Raw genomic sequence first — 19,576 nt, forward strand, 5'->3', positions numbered from 1 at the left:
ATCTTTTAACTGTTTATAGATTTCTGCCTTCTGCAAATTTTGTACACATAGCATATTGTCTGATTTTCCACATTTCCCCTGAAAACCCTTTTCTCCTATATGACTGAAATTATTCATCATTTCTGATTTTGCCTTCTCTACTTTGTCACCATTTGTTTCTTCCCTACAATCTTGATTCTCACTTTACTGTTTGATTTCATCTGCTCTCCTTTATGTCACCAAAGATATCTTAGCCCTAAGTCATACTATTTTCTTAGTGTTTCTTTTTTGAAGTGACAGCCCTTGTTTAACTCTCTGACATTTCATTCTCCTTTGATTTTTGTTGCTGGGCACAGAAATGGTGTTTTAAAGGCAGAGGTAATAGTAATAAAATAAGGATGGTGACAGATTCAAGGTATTTGTTCTTTGGGGGCTATGTATGGTTTCTCCATTAACTTTCTTTTATCTCTTTATATGCTATCCTTTAAATAAGCATTTTTATCATGACTTCAAATTTTAGATACCTTCCAAATTTTGCTTCTAGTTAGAATCTTTCTGGTCTGTCAGTTATTACAGCTCTTTATGAATAAATGGCCTCCTGACTTTGGTGAATCATTTATTGACACCAAAACCTTGGTTTACTTTGTTTCTTTCCTAGTCTAACCAGCAAACCACATTTCTCCCTTCACTTTAAGTTATAGCAATAATATGTGGATTTAAGTCTAGGCTCTCTTACTAGTAGATTTGAAATCTTAGGTGAGTTAATTTATTTATGTGTTAAGTATTTGCATGTAAATTGTATTTTCTGAGTAAAATGGGATTCTTTATTTCCCAACTTTATAGAGATAAAAGTGACATATAACACTGTGTATGTTTCAGGTGCACATTTTTTAAAATTCATGCTTAAAATTTGTAATAAGAATAGTTGTTTTAGATCATGAACAAAAATCCATATTGGCTTGATGTATTCAAATAGCAATGGGTTTGGAATCAGAAGGCTTGATTTTTGATTCCAAACTGAATAACTCTACATTCTGGGATAAAGTCTAACTTTTCTGAACTTGAGATTCCCCGCCTATAAATGAAAATAATTTTATTATGGAAAGATTTGCCCAAAAGGTAATCATAAGCATCTAATATGTGACAGTACTTAGTATATACTTAGTATATATGGACTTCCCTGGTGGCTCAGATGGTAAAGCATCTGTCTACAATGCAGGAGACCTGGGTTCGAGCCCTGGGTTGGGAAGATCCCCTGGATATATGCCATACAGATAATGTATGCTTTTTCAGTTCTAAAATATCATCATTAACTGTTTTAGAAACTTTTAAAATATAGTTTTAAAACATCTGTATTTTCTTCTCTGAATTTCAGAATAGCATGGAAGATGACTGTTAATTGTATTATGAAATTCGGAAGATAGAAACTAGCTCCCTTCTATTTTGGTTGCTATTGCTTCTCTTTTGATTTCTATCTCTCTCCCTTGTTCCCTCCTCTATTCTCTCTTTTTTACATGCTTCTGGTTGTCTTCTAAAATTTCAGAAGTTAAACCATGGATCTCTAGAAGCCTTCAGCTGAGGCTTCCTTACTAGACAACTGGGAATTTAAGGCAAGAATATCAGGCATTCTCTTCAGTGTTGTTGGGAAACTTTTAATGGTTAGTTTATAATTTCAACTTCTTTTGTGCCTACTGGACTTAGTAGGAAAATATGTTAGACTGTTAAAGCAGGAACTGTGGAAAATTACAGAACTGAAAAAAATGATCTTACTTCAGAGGAATGTTACTGCCTAAACAATCAAGAAATCTTTGCTGCTTATTACATTTGCTGTTTTTAAAAACATGAGAGCCAGAAAAAATGGTCTTTATCCTCCTCAGACTTACAATATATTTGAGGAGAGAATCTACAGATTAAACATTAAAACCACTGAAGAAGTATGATAAAGAGCCAAGGATTTGCTCTAAATAAGGGATACTTATTATATTTTCTCAGAATACTTTGCCCCTTCCTCTCAGATTATTAAACTACTACTGATGTTTCAAAATACACTTCAAATCCTTTCTTCTTTGTAAACCTATCTCTGAATGTCTCATGTGTCCTTCCTGGTCAACAACAAGCACCTGAAGCTTCTCCCATGATTTCATATATTTATTTTTATATGGGGAATTATTAATTATTTCCATCAAAATTTAATTTTCCTGACTTCTGGGAATAAGAGAAGGAATATACTAATATAGAGTAGCTAGGAAAATGTTTATGGAGAAAATGGGATGTTGATTTACCTTTAAAGGATGTTTGTTGCTTAGTTTCTAAGTCACGTCTGACTTTTTGCAACTCCATGGACTATAGCCCACCTGGCTTCTCCATCCATGGGATTTCCCAGGAAAGCATACTGGAGTGGGTTGCCATTTCCTACTCCAGGGGATCTTCCTGACCCAGGGATGGAACCTGTGTCTTCTGCATTGGCAGGCATTTTCTTCACCACTGAGCCACATGAGAAGCCCTTAAAGAATGAGTACTGTCAGAAATGGTCTAATGCACTATCCATTACATAACCACTAGTGATTGAGCACTGGAAATGTGACCAGTGCAAATGAGAAAATAGATTTTTAGTTTCATTTAATGACAATGTGTAACTAGTAGCTACTGTTTTGCACTGAGTAGATCTAGAGTTTGGCTTATGTCTTCTCACTTTATTGTTTTTCTAGTTGGTAAAATCTGAAGCCATAGAGAAATAGAAAATCTAGATTATCTGTCAATAACTAGCTTCTTGTTTCTCACTGGACCCCTTTCCTCATTTTCAAATGGTTAACTTGAAACTGAAGTGGCAAAAGAAACTCAGCAAGAGAAAAAAATGGATTCAAAACTTTGCCTTTTAATATGGCTGTGTATATATTCACACAGATGCATGCCTTATTGTGCATGAGGAGTGAAATTGGTCATAAAATTATTATCCCACAAGCCTCAGTAGTGATTATTTAGTTCTGGTTGTTGTTCAGCCCCTCAGTCATCTCCAACTCTTTGCAACCCCCAGTAGGCCTCCCTGTCCATCACCATCTTCCGGAGCTTGCTCAAACTCATGTCCATTGGTTCGATGATACCATCCAACCATCTCATCCTCTGTCATCTCCTTCTCCTCCTGCCTTCAGTCTTTCCCAGCATCAGGGTTTCTTTTAATGAGTCAGCTCTTCATATCAGGTGGCCAAAGTATTGGAGTTTCAGCTTCAGCATCAGTCCTTCCAATGAATATTCAGGACTGATTTCCTTTATGATGGACTGGTTGGATCTCCTTACACAGTCCAAGGGACTCTCAAGAGTCTTCTCCATCATCAAAGTTCAAAAGCATCAATTCTTCTGTGCTGAGCTTTCTCTATAGTCCAACTCTCATATCCATACATGACTACTGAAAAAACCATAGCTTTGACTAAATCGACCTGTGTCAGTAAAGTAATCTCTCTGCCTTTTTTATGCTGTCTAGGTTGGTCAACGGAGAAGGCAATGGCAACCCACTCCAGTACTCTTGACTGGAAAATCCCACGGACGGAGGAGCCTGGTAGGCTGCAGTCCATGGGGTCACTAAGAGTCGGACACGACTGAGCAACTTCACTTTCACTTTTCACTTTCCTGCATTGGAGAAGGAAATGGCAACCCGCTCCAGTGTTCTTGCCTGGAGAATCCCAGGGACAGGGAAGCCTGGTGGGCTGCCATCTCTGGGGTCTCACAGAGTCGGACACGACTGAAGCAACTTAGCAGCAGCAGCAGCATGTTGGTTATAGCTTTTCTTCCAAGGAAGAAGCGTCTCTTAATTTCATGGCTGCAGTCACCATCTGCAGTGATTTTGGAGCCCAAGAAAATAGTCTGTAACTGTTTCTGTTATTTTCCCACCTATTTGCCATGAAGTGATAGGACCAGAAAGAAAGAGAATGAAGTCGTTCAGTCGTGTCCGACTCTTTGCGGCCCCATGAACTGTAGCCTACCAGGTTCCTCTGACCATGGGATTTTACAGGCAAGAGTACTAGAGTGGGTTGCGACTTCCTTCACCAGGGGATCTTAACGACCCTGGGATCAAACCCGGTCACCCTGCATTGTAGGCAGACGCTTTACTGTCTGAGCCACCAGGGAAGTATTTTGTCATACAATGCCAAAGAATGCTCAAACTACTGCACAATTGCACTCATCTCACATGGTAACAAAGTCATGCTCAAAATTTTCCAAGCCAGGCTTCAGCAATAGGTGAACCATGAACTTCTAGTTGTTCAAGCTGATTTTAGAAAAGGCAGAGGAACCGGAGATCAAATTGTCAACATCTGCTGGATCAACAAAAAAGCAAGAGAGTTCCAGAAAAACATCTATTTCTGCTTCATTGACTATGCCAAAGCCTTTGACTGTGTGGATCACAAGAAACTGTGGAAAATTGTGAAAGAGATGGGAATACCAGATCGCCTGACCTGCCTCTTGAGAAACCTGTATGCAGGTCAGGAAACAACAGTTAGAACTGGAACATGAAACAACAGACTGGTTCCAAATAGGAAAAGGAGTATGTCAAGGCTGTATATTGTCACCCTGTTTATTTAACTTACATGCAGAGTACATCATGAGAAACACTGGGCTGGAAGAAGCACAAACTGGAATCAAGATTGCCGGGAGAAATATCAATAACCTCAGATAGGCAGATGACACCACCCTTATGGCAGAAAGTGAAGAAGAACTAAAGAGCCTCTTGATGAAAGTGAAAGAGGAGAGTGAAAAATGTTGGCTTAAAGCTCAACATTCAGAAAACTAAGATCATGGCATCTAGTCCCATCACTTCACAGCAAATAGATGGGGAAACGGTGGAAACTGTGGCTGACTTTGTTTTTTTGGGCTCCAAAATCACAGCAGATGGTGAAAGCAGCCATGAAATTAAAAGACGCTTACTCTTTGGAAGGAAAGTTATGACCAACCTTGACAGCATATTAAAAAGCGGAGACATTACTTTATCAACAAAGGTCCATATAGTCAATGCTATGGTTTTTCCAGTGGTCATGTATGGATGTGAGAGTTGGACAGTAAAGAAAGCTGAGCACAGAAGAATTGATGCTTTTGAACTGTGGTGCTGGAGAAGACTCTTGAGAGGCCCTTGGAATGAAAGGAGATCCAACCAGTCCATCCTAAAGGAGATCAGTCCTGGGTGTTCATTGGAAGGACTGATGTTGAAGCTGAAGCTCCAATACTTTGGCCACCTGATGTGAAGAGCTGAATCACTGAAAAAGACCCTGATGCTGAGAAAGATTGAGGGCAGGAGCAGAAGAGGACAACAGAGAATGAGATGGTTGGATAGCATCACCAACTCAGTAGACATGAGTTTGGGTAACTCCAGGAGTTGGTGATAGACAGGGAGGCATGGCATGCTGTGGTTCATGGGGTCGCAAAGAGTTGTACATGACTGAGCGACTGAACTAAACTGATGGGACCAGATGCCATGATCTTCAATTCAGTTCAGTCGCTGTCATGTTCGAGAGTTTGCGACCCCATGGACTGCAGCACACCAGGCTTCCCTGTCCATCACCAATTCCCAGACTTGTTGAAACTCAAGTCCATTGAGTAGGTGATGCCATCCAAGCATCTCATCCTCTGTCGTCGCCTTCTCCTCCCTCCTTCAATCTTTCCCACCATCAGATTCTTTTCTAATAAATCAGTTCTTCGCATCAGGTGGCCAAAGGATTGGAGTTTCAGCTTCAACATCAGTCCTTCCAATGAATATTCAGGACTGATTTCCTTTAGGATGGACTGCTAGGATCTCCTTGCAGTCAAAGGGCCTCTCAAGAGTCTTCTCCAACACTACATTTCAAAAGCATCAATTCTTTGGCACTCAGCTTTATTTTTTAATTAATTTATTTATTTTAACTGGAGGATAATGACTTTACAATATTTAGTGTTTTTTCCCATACATTGAGATTAATCAGCCATGGGTGTATACGCGTCCCCCATCATGAAACCCCCTCCCACCTCCCTCCCCATCCTATCCCTCAGGTTTGTCCCAGTGCACAGGCTTTGAATGCCTTGCTTCATGCATCAAACTTGCACTGGTCATCTATTTCACATATGGCAATATACATGTTTCAGTGCTATTCTCTCAAATCATCACATCCATACATGACTACTGGAAAAATCGTAGCTTTGACTAGACAGATCTTTGTCAGCAAAGTAATGTCTCTGCTTTTTAATATGCTGTTTAGGTTGGTCATAGCTTTCCTTCCAAGGAGCAAGTGTCTTTTTATTTCATGGCTGCAGTTACCATCTGCAGTGATTTTGGAGCCCAAGACAATAAAGTCTGTCACTGTTTCCATTGTTTCCCCACCTATTTGCCATGAAGTGACGGGACCAGGTGCCACAATCTTCATTTTTTGAATGTTGAGTTTTAAGCCAGTTTTATCACTCTCCTCTTTCACTTTCATCAAGAGACTCTTTAGTTCCTCTTCGCTTTCTGACATAAGGGTGGTGTCATCTGCATATCTGAGGTGATTTGTGTGATTTGTGTGCTTTGTGTGAATTGCAAATGTAGTTGTAGGTAGTGATGTAAAGTGATTCAAGACATATATTATGTGCCAGGGATGAGGTGAGGTTAAGAAATGACACAACCTGAATGGCTGAAGGATTGCTTTATGAACAATTTAAAAATGGAATATGTGTGTTCTGGCAAACGCCATTCTACCTCTTCTTTTTCTCTTTGTGATGCACTGTTCCACCATCCCTACCCCTCCAATTCTGGCCATGGACATCTACTATGTTAGCATGTTTGTTCTGTTCTCTTATTTACAGATGAGTAGTCCTGGAGGTTGTGGTGAAAGGGAAATTGCACATGGAAGTGACTTAACTACTTTAGATGACCACAGGGAAAATGCTATTAGTAATTATATGGTCCTGAGAAGGAATTGAGGAGATTCATAGTCTTCAGAAAAGAGTCTGATGCTAGGAGGGATTGGGGGTGGGAGGAGACAGGGACGACAGAGAATCAGATGGCTGGATGGCATCACTGACTCAATGGACATGAGCTTGAGTGAACTCCGGGAATTGGTGATGGACAGGGAGGCCTGGTGTGCTGTGATTCATGAGGTCACAAAGAGTCGGACACGACTGAGCGACTGAACTGAACTGAACTGATAGTCTTCGGAGTGTGAATATCCTTGAATAAGTGATCATTATATTAATAATATAAAAAAATTATTAATATTTTAGTTTCCTTTTCTTTTTCTTTAGTTACCTTTTCAGCATTCTAACTGATAAATCAATTCATGGAATGAATCACTCCATGGTGTCAGAGTTTGTGTTCCTGGGACTCACCAACTCCTGGGAGATTCAACTTCTCCTCTTCATGTTCTCTTCTGTCTTTTACATGGCCAGCATGCTAGGAAATTCCCTCATTGTTCTCACCGTGATGATGAACCCTCATTTACACTCCCCCATGTACTTTCTATTAGCCAACCTCTCCATCACTGACCTGGGAGTTTCGTCTGTAATTTCTCCCAAGATGATTTACGACATTTTTAGAAAACGTAAAGTCATCTCCTTTGGAGGCTGCATCGCACAAATCTTCTTCATCCATATCATTGGTGGTGTGGAGATGGTGCTTCTTATAGCCATGGCCTTTGACAGATATGTTGCCATATGTAAGCCTCTCCACTATTTCACTATTATGAGCAGAAAAATGTGTCTTCTGCTTCTTGTCACTGCATGGATAATTGGTTTTATTCACTCTGTGGTTCAACTGGGTTTTGTTGTAAAATTGCCAATCTGTGGCCCTAATATAATAGATAGCTTTTACTGTGACTTTCCTCGGTTCATCAAACTTGCCTGCATAGACACCTTCAGGCTGGAGTCCATGGTCACAGCCAACAGTGGATTCATATCCCTGGGGTCATTCTTCATATTGATTGTCTCCTACATTTTTATCCTCATCACTGTTCGGAAACACTCTTCAGGTAGCTCATCTAAGGCCCTCTCCACTTTGTCAACTCATGTCATGGTGGTGATTTTGTTTTTTGGTCCTTGCATCTTTGTTTACATCTGGCCTCACTCCATGTCACACCTAGACAAATTCCTTGTTGTTTTTGATGCAGTTCTCACCCCTTTTTTAAATTCAGTCATCTATACATTGAGAAACAAAGAAATGAAAGTTGCAATGAAGAAAGTATGCAGTCAATTTATTATTTACAGAAGGATTTCTTAAATGCCCGAAGTATTATAAAGTCTCTTTACTGAGTTGGAGTGATATTATACTTCTATTATTAATATTGGGAGTTTCCAAGTACCATATTCACATTTAGATGACCCAGAATAAAATAATATGATTCTTTTAAAAATATTAACTGGGAAACCATGTCACTGCCTATGGTTGGAGGAAGTATATGGTGTGGTAAAAAGTATCTTCTGGAGAAGGCCAATTGCTTGTCTCTCAAGAGACATTATCTGATGGATTTACTATGGTCTAGACTTCTAGACTGGGAGAAGGCAATGGCAACTCACTCCAGTACTCTTGCCTGGAAAATCCCATGGGTGGAGGAGCCTGGTAGGCTGTAGTCCACGGGGTCGCGAAGAGTCGGATATGACTGAGCGACTTCACTTTCACTTTTCACTTTCATGCATCGGAGAAGGAAATGGCAACCCACTCCAGTGTTCTTGCCTAGAGAATCCCAGAGACGGCAGAGTCTGGTGGGCTACCGTCTATGGGGTCGCACAGAGTCGGACACGACTGAAGCGACTTAGCAGCAGCAGCAGACTTCTAGACAGAGGACGAGATGGTTGGATGGCATCACAGACTCAATGGACATGAGTTTGAGCAAGCTTCAGGAGTTGGTGATGGACAGGGAAGCCTGGCATGGTGCAGTCCATGAAGTCACAAACAGTCAGACACTACTGAGCAAGTGAACTGAACTGAAACTTCAAAACTGTCTCTTTAGTGTCAGAGTGGGTTATATAAAGGATTGCCAATTGACAGTTAGTAAAGCAATACTACATGGAAATATATACATCAAGATGCCTATTTATTAATTTGTCATAGAAAAATCAGTTAAGTGGCCTGAACTTCCACATAAATGTAACTCACTCTTCAACTGTAGGAAAAATTTTGGGAAGTTAAACAGTGATATAAACATCAATGAGCAGGGAATCAGAGCAAGAAGAATTAGCTGGATTATACAAATATTTAATCATATCAGATTTTGATATTTAATGACTATATCTCCACACTAGGATATGCCTACCATCACACTGGAAAAATAAGATCCTTAGGTCAGGACTTTAATCTGGATAGTGTTGGCTGGGAATCACACGTTTTACCTTTTGACTCTTTTTAATACTATGTTCCAGGTCATCTAATTCCTATGTTCTTACAGATACATTCTTATTTCCACATGTAACTAGCCAGGTTCTTCCTATTCCTTCTCCTGGCTTGACCATTCCTGTTGCATTGAATGAACTGCAAGCTAAATTTAAGTTTGGAAAATACTTTGTATATGACTATATTCTCCTATAAAGAAATGAAGGATTTGCATCAACAGGTTTAGAATTCATACCCATTTCAACAAAGAGGAATAAGGCTTATTCTCAAGAATGTACTGCAAATAACTCCAATTTTTATAGATTCTTATATAGTTTATCAATATTCCTTTGGTCTTACAAGCAGTTGTTATTTACTTTATATCTTATCTTACTTGATAATTTCTTCACGTTTTCTCTTTATTTCCATTGCCCTTATATCATTTATTCATTGTTGGACCCTTGGGAAACTAATACCTGTATATCTGTTTATTTTGTTGTTTAGTCGTTAAGCCATGTCCTACTCTCTTGTGACCCCCTTGAACTATAGCCCACCAGTCTCCTTTGTCCACGGGATTTCCCAGGCAAGAATACTGGAACAGGTTGCCATTTCTTCCTCCAGGGGATCTCCCCAACCCAAGGATCAAACCCGAGTTTCCTGCATCTCCTGCATTGGCAGCCATATTCTTTTACCACTGAGCTACTTGGGAAGTTCTTTAAAAAGTTATCTTAAATTTCATTTTTATATACTTGTATTTTTCATGTTATTAATCTGACCTCTTTGAATTACTGTGTCAGGAATCCAATCAAAGAAAGCTTAAAGTAACTAAAACAAAGAATTGAAAAGTTTCAGTTGTGCAAGAGGAAAAGATCTATAGATCTATTGTACAACTTGAATATACTTAACATTACTGAGCTGTATTTAGAACTGGTGAAATGTATGTTTATATACATAGATTTTTACCACAATGCAAAAACTCTTTTAATATTTTTTAAAGGAACTTATTGACTCAGGTTACTGGGATGTCTAATAGTGGATCCAGCCTCACAGACTCCAGGGAGTCATTTACTTGCACACTTTAGGGTTTTTCTCTCTCAGCCACTCCATTTCTCTTGCTCCTTGCTCTATTTCTTTCTCTCCTCCTTCTCTATTGACTAATTTTTTCTCTGTACATTGGTCTTATTTTCTTCTGTTGCACATAGACTTTTTATGCACCATGTAGGGAGAGAAGAAAGCCTACAAATTACTCAAATTTTAAGTCATTTCAGCAGAGCAACCCTGTAGAAAAGGGAGAGGTTTTCTTTCCTAACATCTATAATAAAACACAATGAAAGAATTCTAGTTAGCATTGTTTTAGCTCTATGCCAGATCTTTCATGGACTACGTCTTGATGCCCATCTTAGTAATAAGGGCCAAAGTGTGTGGTTGACAACCCCCAGAGAAGTATATGAAATTAAGGAGGAACATTTCTCAAATGGGAGAGGTGGGGTACTGTCATCAGTGAAAGGAGAAAAGTGATTCAAGACAAACAGAAAGGTGTCACATGTTTTTCCTTATTGAAATAGAAGTTAATATCCTGTGCTGAGATGTTCTTCCACCCTGTACTCATCAGTGGAATACTAGCTTTTGCATATTAATGTATCCGTTTCACATATATGCTAATGATATTAATTCCTTTATTATAATATTTGTATTATTTGTATTCAAATATTGTATTTGAATTTTTGTATTTGTATAATACAAATTTTAGTATTTGTATTCAAATGTCTGAATATTTGTATTCAAATGTCTCCCCCAATTTGTTGTTTTCTTTTTAGCTTTAGCTATCACTTTCTGCAGCATAGAAATTGTACTTTTCATGATTCCAACTCCATAGAGCTTTTAAATTGTGACATCATAATTTTACTAAAAAATCTTTTCCATTCCAAATAATTTTTCTTCTTTTTCTCTCTTAAGACTGGGAGATTCCCACTAGCACAGCTTACAGATTGCTTCTCTTCCATATCATCCAGTCTTCTGTTGATTACATCTAGTTTCCTTTTCATTATAGGGGACTGGAATGCAAAAGTAGGAAGTCAAGAAACACCTGGAGTAACTGGCAAATTTGGCCTTGGAGCACGGAATGAAGCAGGGCAAAGGCTAATAGAGTTTTGCCAAGAAAACGCACTGGTCATAGCAAACACCCTCTTCCAACAACACAAGAGAAGACTCTACACATGGACATCACCAGATGGTCAACACCGAAATCAGATGGATTATATTCTTTGCAACCAAAGATGGAGAAGCTGTATACAGTTAGCGAAAACAAGACCAGGAGCTGACTGTGGCTCAGATCATGAACTCCTTATTGCCAAATTCAGACTTAAATTGAAGAAAGTAGGGAAAACCACTAGACCATTCAGATATGACCTCAATCAAATCCCTTATGATTATACAGTGGAAGTGAGAAATAGATTTAAGGGACTAGATCTGATAGATAGAGTGCTTGATGAACTCTGGACAGAAATTCATGACATTGTACAGGAGACAGGGACCAAGACCATCCCCATGGAAAAGAAATGCAAAAGAGTGAAATGGCTGTCTGAGGAGGCCTTACAAATAGCTGTGAAAAGAAGAGAGGCGAAAAGCAAAGGAGAAAAGGAAAGATATGAGCATCTGAATGCAGAGTTTCAAAGAATAGCAAGGAGAGATAAGAAAGACTTCCTCAGTGATCAATGCAAAGAAATAGAGAAAAACAACAGAATAGGAAAAACAAGAGACCTCTTCAAGAAAATTAGAGATTCCAAGGGAACATTTCATGCAAAGATGGGCTTGATAAAGGACAGAAATGGTATGGACCTAACAGAAGCAGAAGATATTAAGAAGAGGTGGCAGGAATACACAGAAGAACTGTACAAAAAAGATCTTCACGACCAAGATAGTCACGATAACGTGATCACTGACCTAGAGCCAGACATCTTGGAATGTGAAGTCAAGTGGGCCTTAGAAAGCATCACTATGAACAAAGCTAGTGGAGGTGATGGAATTCCAGTTGAGCTATTTCAAGTCTTGAAAGATGATGCTGTGAAAGTGCTGCACTCAATATGCCAGCAGATTTGGAAAACTCAGCAGTGGCCACAGGACTGGAAAAGATCAGTCTTCATTCCAATCCCAAAGAAAGGCAATGACAAAGAATGCTCAAACTACCGCACAATTGCACTCATCTCACACGCTAGTAAAGCCATGCTCAAAATTCTCCAAGCCAGGCTTCAGCAGTATGTAAACCGTGAACTCCCAGATGTTCAAGCAGGTTTTAGAAAAGGCAGAGGCACCAGAGATCAAATTGCCAACGTCCGCTGGATCATGGAGAAAGCAAGAGAGTTTCAGAAAAACATCTATTTCTGCTTCATTGACTATGCCAAAGCCTTTGACTGTGTGGATCACAATAAACTGTGGAACATTCTGAAAGAGATGGGAATCCCAGACCACCTAACCTGCCTCTTGAGAAACCTGTATGCAGGTCAGGAAGCAACAGTTAGAACTGTACATGGAACAACAGACTGGTTCCAAATAGGAAAATGTGTACATCAAGGTTGTATATTGTCACCTTGCTTATTTAATTTATATGCAGAGTACATCATGAGGAACGCTGGGCTGGAAGAAGCACAAGCTGGAATCAAGATTGCCAGGAGAAATATCAATAACCTCAGATATGCAGATGACACTACCCTTATGGCAGAAAGTGAAGAGGAACTCAAAAGCCTCTTGATGAAAGTGAAAGAGGAGAGTGAAAAGGTTGGCTTGAAGCTCAACATTCAGAAAACAAAGATCATGGCATCTGGTCCCATCACTTCATGGGAAATAGATGGAAAAACAGTGGAAACAGGGTCAGACTTTATTTTTTTGGGCTCCAAAATCACTGCAGATGCTGATTGCAGCCATGAAATTAAAAGACGCTTACTCCTTGGAAGGAAAGTTATGACCAACCTTGATAGTATATTAAAAAGCAGAGACATTCCTTTGCCAACCAAGGTCCGTCTAGTCAAGGCTATGGTTTTTCCCGTGGTCATGTATGGATGTGAGAGTTGGACTGTGAAGAAAGCTGATCTCAGAAGAATCGATGCTTTTGAGCTGTGGTGTTGGAGAAGACTCTTGAGAGTCCCTTATACTGCAAGGAGATCCAACCAGTCCATTCTAAAGGAGATCAATCCTGGATGTTCATTGGAGGGACTGATGCTAAAGCTGAAACTGCAGTACTTTGGCCACCTCATGCGACGAGTTGACTCACTGGAAAAGACTCTGATGCTGGGAAAGGTTGGGGGGGGGGGGGAGAAGGGGACGACGGAGAATGAGATGGCTGGATGGCATCACCGACTCTGTGGACATGAGTTTGAGTGTACTCCGGGAGTTGGTGATGGACAGGGAGGCCTGGCGTGCTGTGATTCATGGGGTCGCGGAGAGTTGGACACGACTGAGCGACTGAACTGAACTGATCTGAATTTTTATTTCAGTTATTGAATTCTTCATTTGTGATTGGTTCTTTCTTACATTATCTAAGATTTTAAGTTCTCATTGAGTTCCTCCTTTCTTTTCCCAGGTATTATGAACATCCTTATAGTCATTTTTTTTAACTCTTTATCAGGTAAATTACTTATCTCCATTTCATTAGGGTTTGTCTGGTGTTTCACTTTGTTCTTTTGTTAGAACATATTTATCTGTCTTTTCATTTGGTTTGACCAGTATTTCTTGTTTCTATGAATTAGGTGAAACAGTGACCTCTCCTGGTCTTAAGAAAGTGTCCCTGTGGGGAAGCATCCTCTTGAGTAGACTACTTGTGCTTTGGGGCTTTGGCAAGCTGGCTGGAACATGAGCATCCAGACTGGAGGCAGTGCCTAGGGAGTGCAGCACCTAAGACAATCTTAGAGGGATGGCTAGGCACTGAGGAAGTGCAGACCATAAAGATTCTCCATGGTGGGAGGGGCATCAAAAATGGAGCTCCTTAGCACCTCTGACCTCTGAGAGAGCTCCAGCAGTTTCCTGTTTGTTTGACAGATGACCTATGGTTACCAAGTAGGTTGTCTTCTCATATAGTCTAGCTGTACTTGAAACAACTATTTGTTTAGCATGTCTCAGGGGAGCACACCGGCCATATCCCTCTCTACTGGAGGTCTCTAGGACTGGTGGGGTTCCCATGAAGGGTTGTTGTTCAGTCTCTAAGTCGTGTCTGACTTTTGGCAACCCCATGGACTGCAGCACGCCAGACTTCCCTGTTTTTCACTATTTCCTGGAGTTTTGCTCAAATTCATGTCCATTGAGTCAATGATGCTATCTAACCATTTCATCCTCCGCTGCCCCATTCTCCTTTGCTTTCATCTTTCCCAGCATCAGTGTCTTTTCCAGTAAGTCGGCTCTTCACCTCAGGTGGCCAAAGTGTTGGAGTTTCCAATGATTATTCAAGGCTGATTTCCTTTAGGATTATTGGTTTGATCTCCTTACAGTCCAAGGGACTCTCAAGAGTCTTCTCCATCTCCACAATTTGAAAGCATCTATTCTTTGGTGCTCTGTCTTCTTTATGGTCCAACTCTCACATCCATACATGACTACTGGAAAAACCATAGCTTTGATTACACAGACCTTTGTTGGCAAAGTGATATCTTTGCTTTTTAATACACTAAGTTTTGTCATAGCTTTCCTTCCAAGGAGCAAGTGTCTTTTAATTTCATGGCTGCAGTCACTATCCGCAGTGATTTTGGAGCCCAGGGAAATAAAATCTGCCACTGTTTCCACTTTTTCCCCTTCTGTTTGCCATGATGTGATGGGACCGGATGCCATGGTCTTAGTTTTTTGAATGTTGAGTTTTAAGCCAGCTTTTTCAATCTCTTCTCTTACCCTCATCATGGGTATTCCATTTTTATGTAGACTAACTGTATAGTAGATGGTCAATCAATCCTCAGATCTTCTTCAGAAGCAGTTGTTCTTTATGTAAGTATATATTCAATGTGCCTGTGGAAGGAGATGAGCTCAGTGTCTTCCTATACAACCTATCTTTCCCTTCCCTCAGACAGGGAATATCTGTAATTGTACACTTTCCTTGGAAGAAAAGACGTCCTCTGATACTTACTAATCTTACTTACTATAGATGTTATTAATTTGTAAACAAGGCTGATGGTTGGTTTATTTCCTTAAGACCTAAGAAAGACCAAAAGTATAAATTCCTTGACATGAAGTCTAGGGAGGGAATATGGAGGCAAGTTTTACATCACAGAGGCAAATCATCTTGTTCCTATATAGTGAGTAATCTCTAATAGACTTTTGCATAGGCATTCTCTGTGCCCTCTCTGAAATATAAAGCCTCAGAACCCTTTATGGTGCCATACCTCACCATACTCTCAGTAAACTCACCGTCCAGATTTTCCAGGATTACAGACCCGTCTTCATAGTGATATAAATTTATTCAGGGTACTGATTTTTCTTTCCCAATCATGGCACATCTACAGAAACCATCATTTATAGGCTTACAGAATACCTTTTCTGCGTTATCTGTTCCTGTGGTGTCCCATGAAACATCAGCAGCTCTGGGCACATTTTTACAGAAAATGAAGTATAACAACAGACCAAGAGAATTTACTATAGCATGCATACACACACGCATGCTCCATACCAAAGAAACAGCTCACTGATGGAGTGATGGAATGGCCTTGTAAATGCTCTGCTTTTGTATCAGTAGGGACGTGAACACCAAGCAAGTTCAGGAGGCTATCTATTCTGTGCAGAACATATCTTAAACCAGAGGCCACTACATATTGCCCTCTGTCCTATAGCCAGCATATGTGAACCTAAGGGGGGAAAAGTCACTTTCACAATAGGTTCAAATCATTTACTATGGAAAGTTATACTCCCCATTCTTGTGAACTTTGGGTTAGTAAGCTCAGAGGTCCTAATACCTCCTGGGAAGAATATTCCAAAGGGAATACAGCTAACACTGGCCTCTGACAACTTAGGGCTCCTTATAGCACTGAATCTGTAAATGAAAGAGTTATTGCCTATGACAAATGTGGGGACATGGGCAAGAGTGAGAACAAAAGTATGTAAGCCATATATTGAAATATTTGAGGGACTTCCATCATGGCCCAGTGGTTAAGACTCCAAGCTCCCCATGCAGAGGCAGGGGTTTGATCCCTGGTCTGGAAACTAGGATCCCATATGCTGTGCACTGCAACCAAAAGATTTTTTTAAAAGAAGAAAGAAATATTTGAAAGTTATAAGTCAAATTAACAAAATCTTGATTACATATATTGTGTTCCATTTTTCAATGTTAATAAACATATGTTGTTTCCTCTCTGTCTCTAGTGTCTTATTATGAGTTTTTAGGATCTCTGTTCTGGTCAAACCAAGTAAGTCCCCGGGGGTAAAGTCCCTAGACCCATGAACTCCTTGCAAACTCTGGTCTAGGCAGTATCACTTGATCAGTGTCCTCTGGAGCTATTAATTAGCTTTATTTCTACAACAGCAATATTTTGTGGCACTTTATATTAAAGAACACAGAAAATCTAAAACTTTATGAAGATATTCTTTTCTTTGTACAGGTAAAAGAGAATAATAAGGGTAAACAACAATAAGGAAAGTAACTCTAATGTCAGATATGAGATGCTAAGGATATGAATCACATGTTCAAATGCATGAGTGTGATCCTAAAACTAGGTAGCTAGTGTCTGAGGTAACAAATCGATAAGCAGTGGAGTTTAAGTGTAAAGAGAGTATTGATATGTTGCAGAAAGTAAACTGACTTTGACCTTTTACTAGAGTCACACAGCTTTTACATTAGAGTAACATGAAAGATATTAGGAAAAGTCAAATGATTTTTTTAATGTTTTGGGTTTAGCACTCTGTTGCCAGGATGATTATCTGAATGATTCTCATCCTCTGTAGTTTGATAAACAGGTAAGAAAAATTGCTGACATAAGAAACTAAGAAAACAAGGGTTATTGTAATCTCCATTACTTATTCAAAAGAGATAAATTATAAACCAACGCTCTTAAAAAGGGAAAAATTTAATTAGGTACTTGTAAAATTTTCAAGATGAAAAAACGTCTGAATAGGAACTACCTGAATAGAAGAGATATCCAAAAATGCGAAACTGAATAAATTATTTCCAGTGTAAACGTCATCTTAAGACATGGAAAGTACACACAGAAAATGAAAACTTAAATATAGGTTGACTCTACTACTCTTTTAAGTGCTTTATAGTTTTGGAATTTTGATTTTTTAATTTTGTCTCTAAACTGTAAGCAGAGTGCAGAAGGTTTAGAGAGAATTGACTTATGTGATTTTTTTGGACGTGGGAAGTACATGAAAAAGAGATCCCAAGAGAAAATGTAAAAGGGACTGAGTTTTTGAGTCTTGAAAACGGAAAGCTTAGTTTGCTGAGTTTATGTACATAAAAAGTTAATTGAAAGAGACATTGAAAATCATTTTATTGCACACAGTTTTAACAAATAAAAGAATTGGTCTTAATTTAGGAGAGGCAGATATTTACTTAGGTGTGAAGATAAATTTATGACCATTTTTAAACAAAATGCAGGACATTTCAGCTTAGGGAAGTTATACCCTCTCAATATTTTTAGGCTGAGAAGGAAATTTACAGCAATCATAGTCTAGGTTTTCAAAACCAAAAGATGTCGTAGTCCCCTTTCAGCTTAATAATTCTATAATTTGGAACCAGAGCTGCCAATATTTCCTTTATCTATAAAGATTAAATGTCTTGGAATCTATTTCTGGAAGACTAATTGACTCTATATGGGTCAAGAAAGGGAATTAATCACAATAAAAGGCAAAAGGATTGGGCCTTTTCTTTTATATCTGAATATTTAATTACTTTAACAAAGTGTTACAGTTAAAGTGTTTGAGAAAAACCATCTAACAACTCTCTCTTTTGAGAAAAACCAATCTGTAAGAGAATCGGGTTTTAGAACATCATCAATCAGGAGGTGGTTTGTAGATATTAAGTGACTCCTAGGTGACTAGACATCATGGCACTTCCCTGGTGGCTCAATGGCAAAGAATCCACCCTCAATGCAGGAGACACAGGTTTGATCTTTGGGTCAGGAAGATTCCTTGAAGAAGGAAATGGCAACCCACTCCAGTATTCTAACCTGTGAGATCTCATGGACAGAGAAACCTGGCAGGCTGCAGTCGGTGGCGTCACGAAAGAGTTGAACACAACTTAGTGACTAACCAAGAGGTGACTAGACATCATATCCTGGTGTCTCCATCTAGAATTTCACACTTAAAACTGTGAGTTTCTGTATTATGATATTTGATGTATATTCTTTTTCCTTTTAGTACATCTAAAAGGAAATTTTAATTTTGACTTCCTCTAAGCTTTTTTTTCCAGTACTTATTTCATAGTAAGTAAATCACTATTAGCATTATCCTATCAGGCTTCATGGTTATAGTTCTTTCCCCTGTAAACTCATTTTCCTCAAATGCCAGTTCTTAAGTAGTTGAAGATCCAAAGGGCAAATAAACCTTACAACTTGATGTGTATAATTGATAAGGGTTATGGAGAACGTCTTCCAAGAGACTGAGTGCCTAAAAGATACCTGAAATACAGTATTAAATGTTGTTTATGATTGTAAAATTTCTGAAGAATGGGTCCAGAAAGTCATGAAAGTCATATTTCTTAAACTATCTCATAAAGTGGGCCTTGTCTTTTGTCTTCTTGTCATTATATACATACTTTCTTTAATCCTTCTTTCTTTTTAGTACTCATTTTAACATAGTTTCTTTTTCTTATCCCTTCACTTTTATAATCTGGTCTCTAATTTTTTTATCTCTTGAGAACTCGTCTCAGTCTTTTAGTGCATCTCACCAGTTATACAATCAGGGATATTTTAATGTTTTTTTAAACATCCAATTACATCCATTCTATCTTTGTTGACTCGTTATAAGTACATAATTTGCTATTACCTATTACTATAAGATTCGCAGTCTGATTCTCCTATGTTGAAGGCTATCTGTTTACATCCTATTTTTCACATGACTGAAAATTTTAGCCAATTTTTCACAGAACCAATATTTTTGGTATCTCCCCCTCTTCTTTTTTGGACTTCCCCCAAGGCTCAGTGGGTAAAGAATATACCCACAATCCAGGAGATGTGGGTTTGATCCCTTGGTTGGGATCCATGGGGTTGCAGAGTCAGACATAACTGAGCACACACGCTTTCATAGTATATTCTTACAACCAAGTCTAGAGAAAGAAAATATTTTTAACTTTTTATTTTATATTAGAGCATAGATGAATAACAATGTTGTTAGTTT

The 19,576-nt window shown here is 38.9% G+C and overlaps 1 protein-coding gene across 1 annotated transcript; it reads left to right on the forward strand.

The window, feature by feature from the left end:
* The first annotated feature begins 7,240 nt into the window (after positions 1-7,240).
* Positions 7,241-8,188, forward strand: LOC129562748 (olfactory receptor 4F3/4F16/4F29-like). The gene has a single exon (XM_055436175.2). The coding sequence runs from the start codon at positions 7,259-7,261 to the stop codon at positions 8,186-8,188; it is 930 nt and encodes a 309-aa protein (XP_055292150.2). The 5' UTR covers positions 7,241-7,258.
* The last annotated feature ends 11,388 nt before the right edge of the window (positions 8,189-19,576 follow it).

This window comes from Moschus berezovskii, chromosome 9 (genome assembly GCF_049115385.1).
Source record: "Moschus berezovskii isolate FMDL1 chromosome 9, NW_MosBer_1.0, whole genome shotgun sequence".
Classification (NCBI taxonomy): domain Eukaryota; kingdom Metazoa; phylum Chordata; class Mammalia; order Artiodactyla; family Moschidae; genus Moschus; species Moschus berezovskii.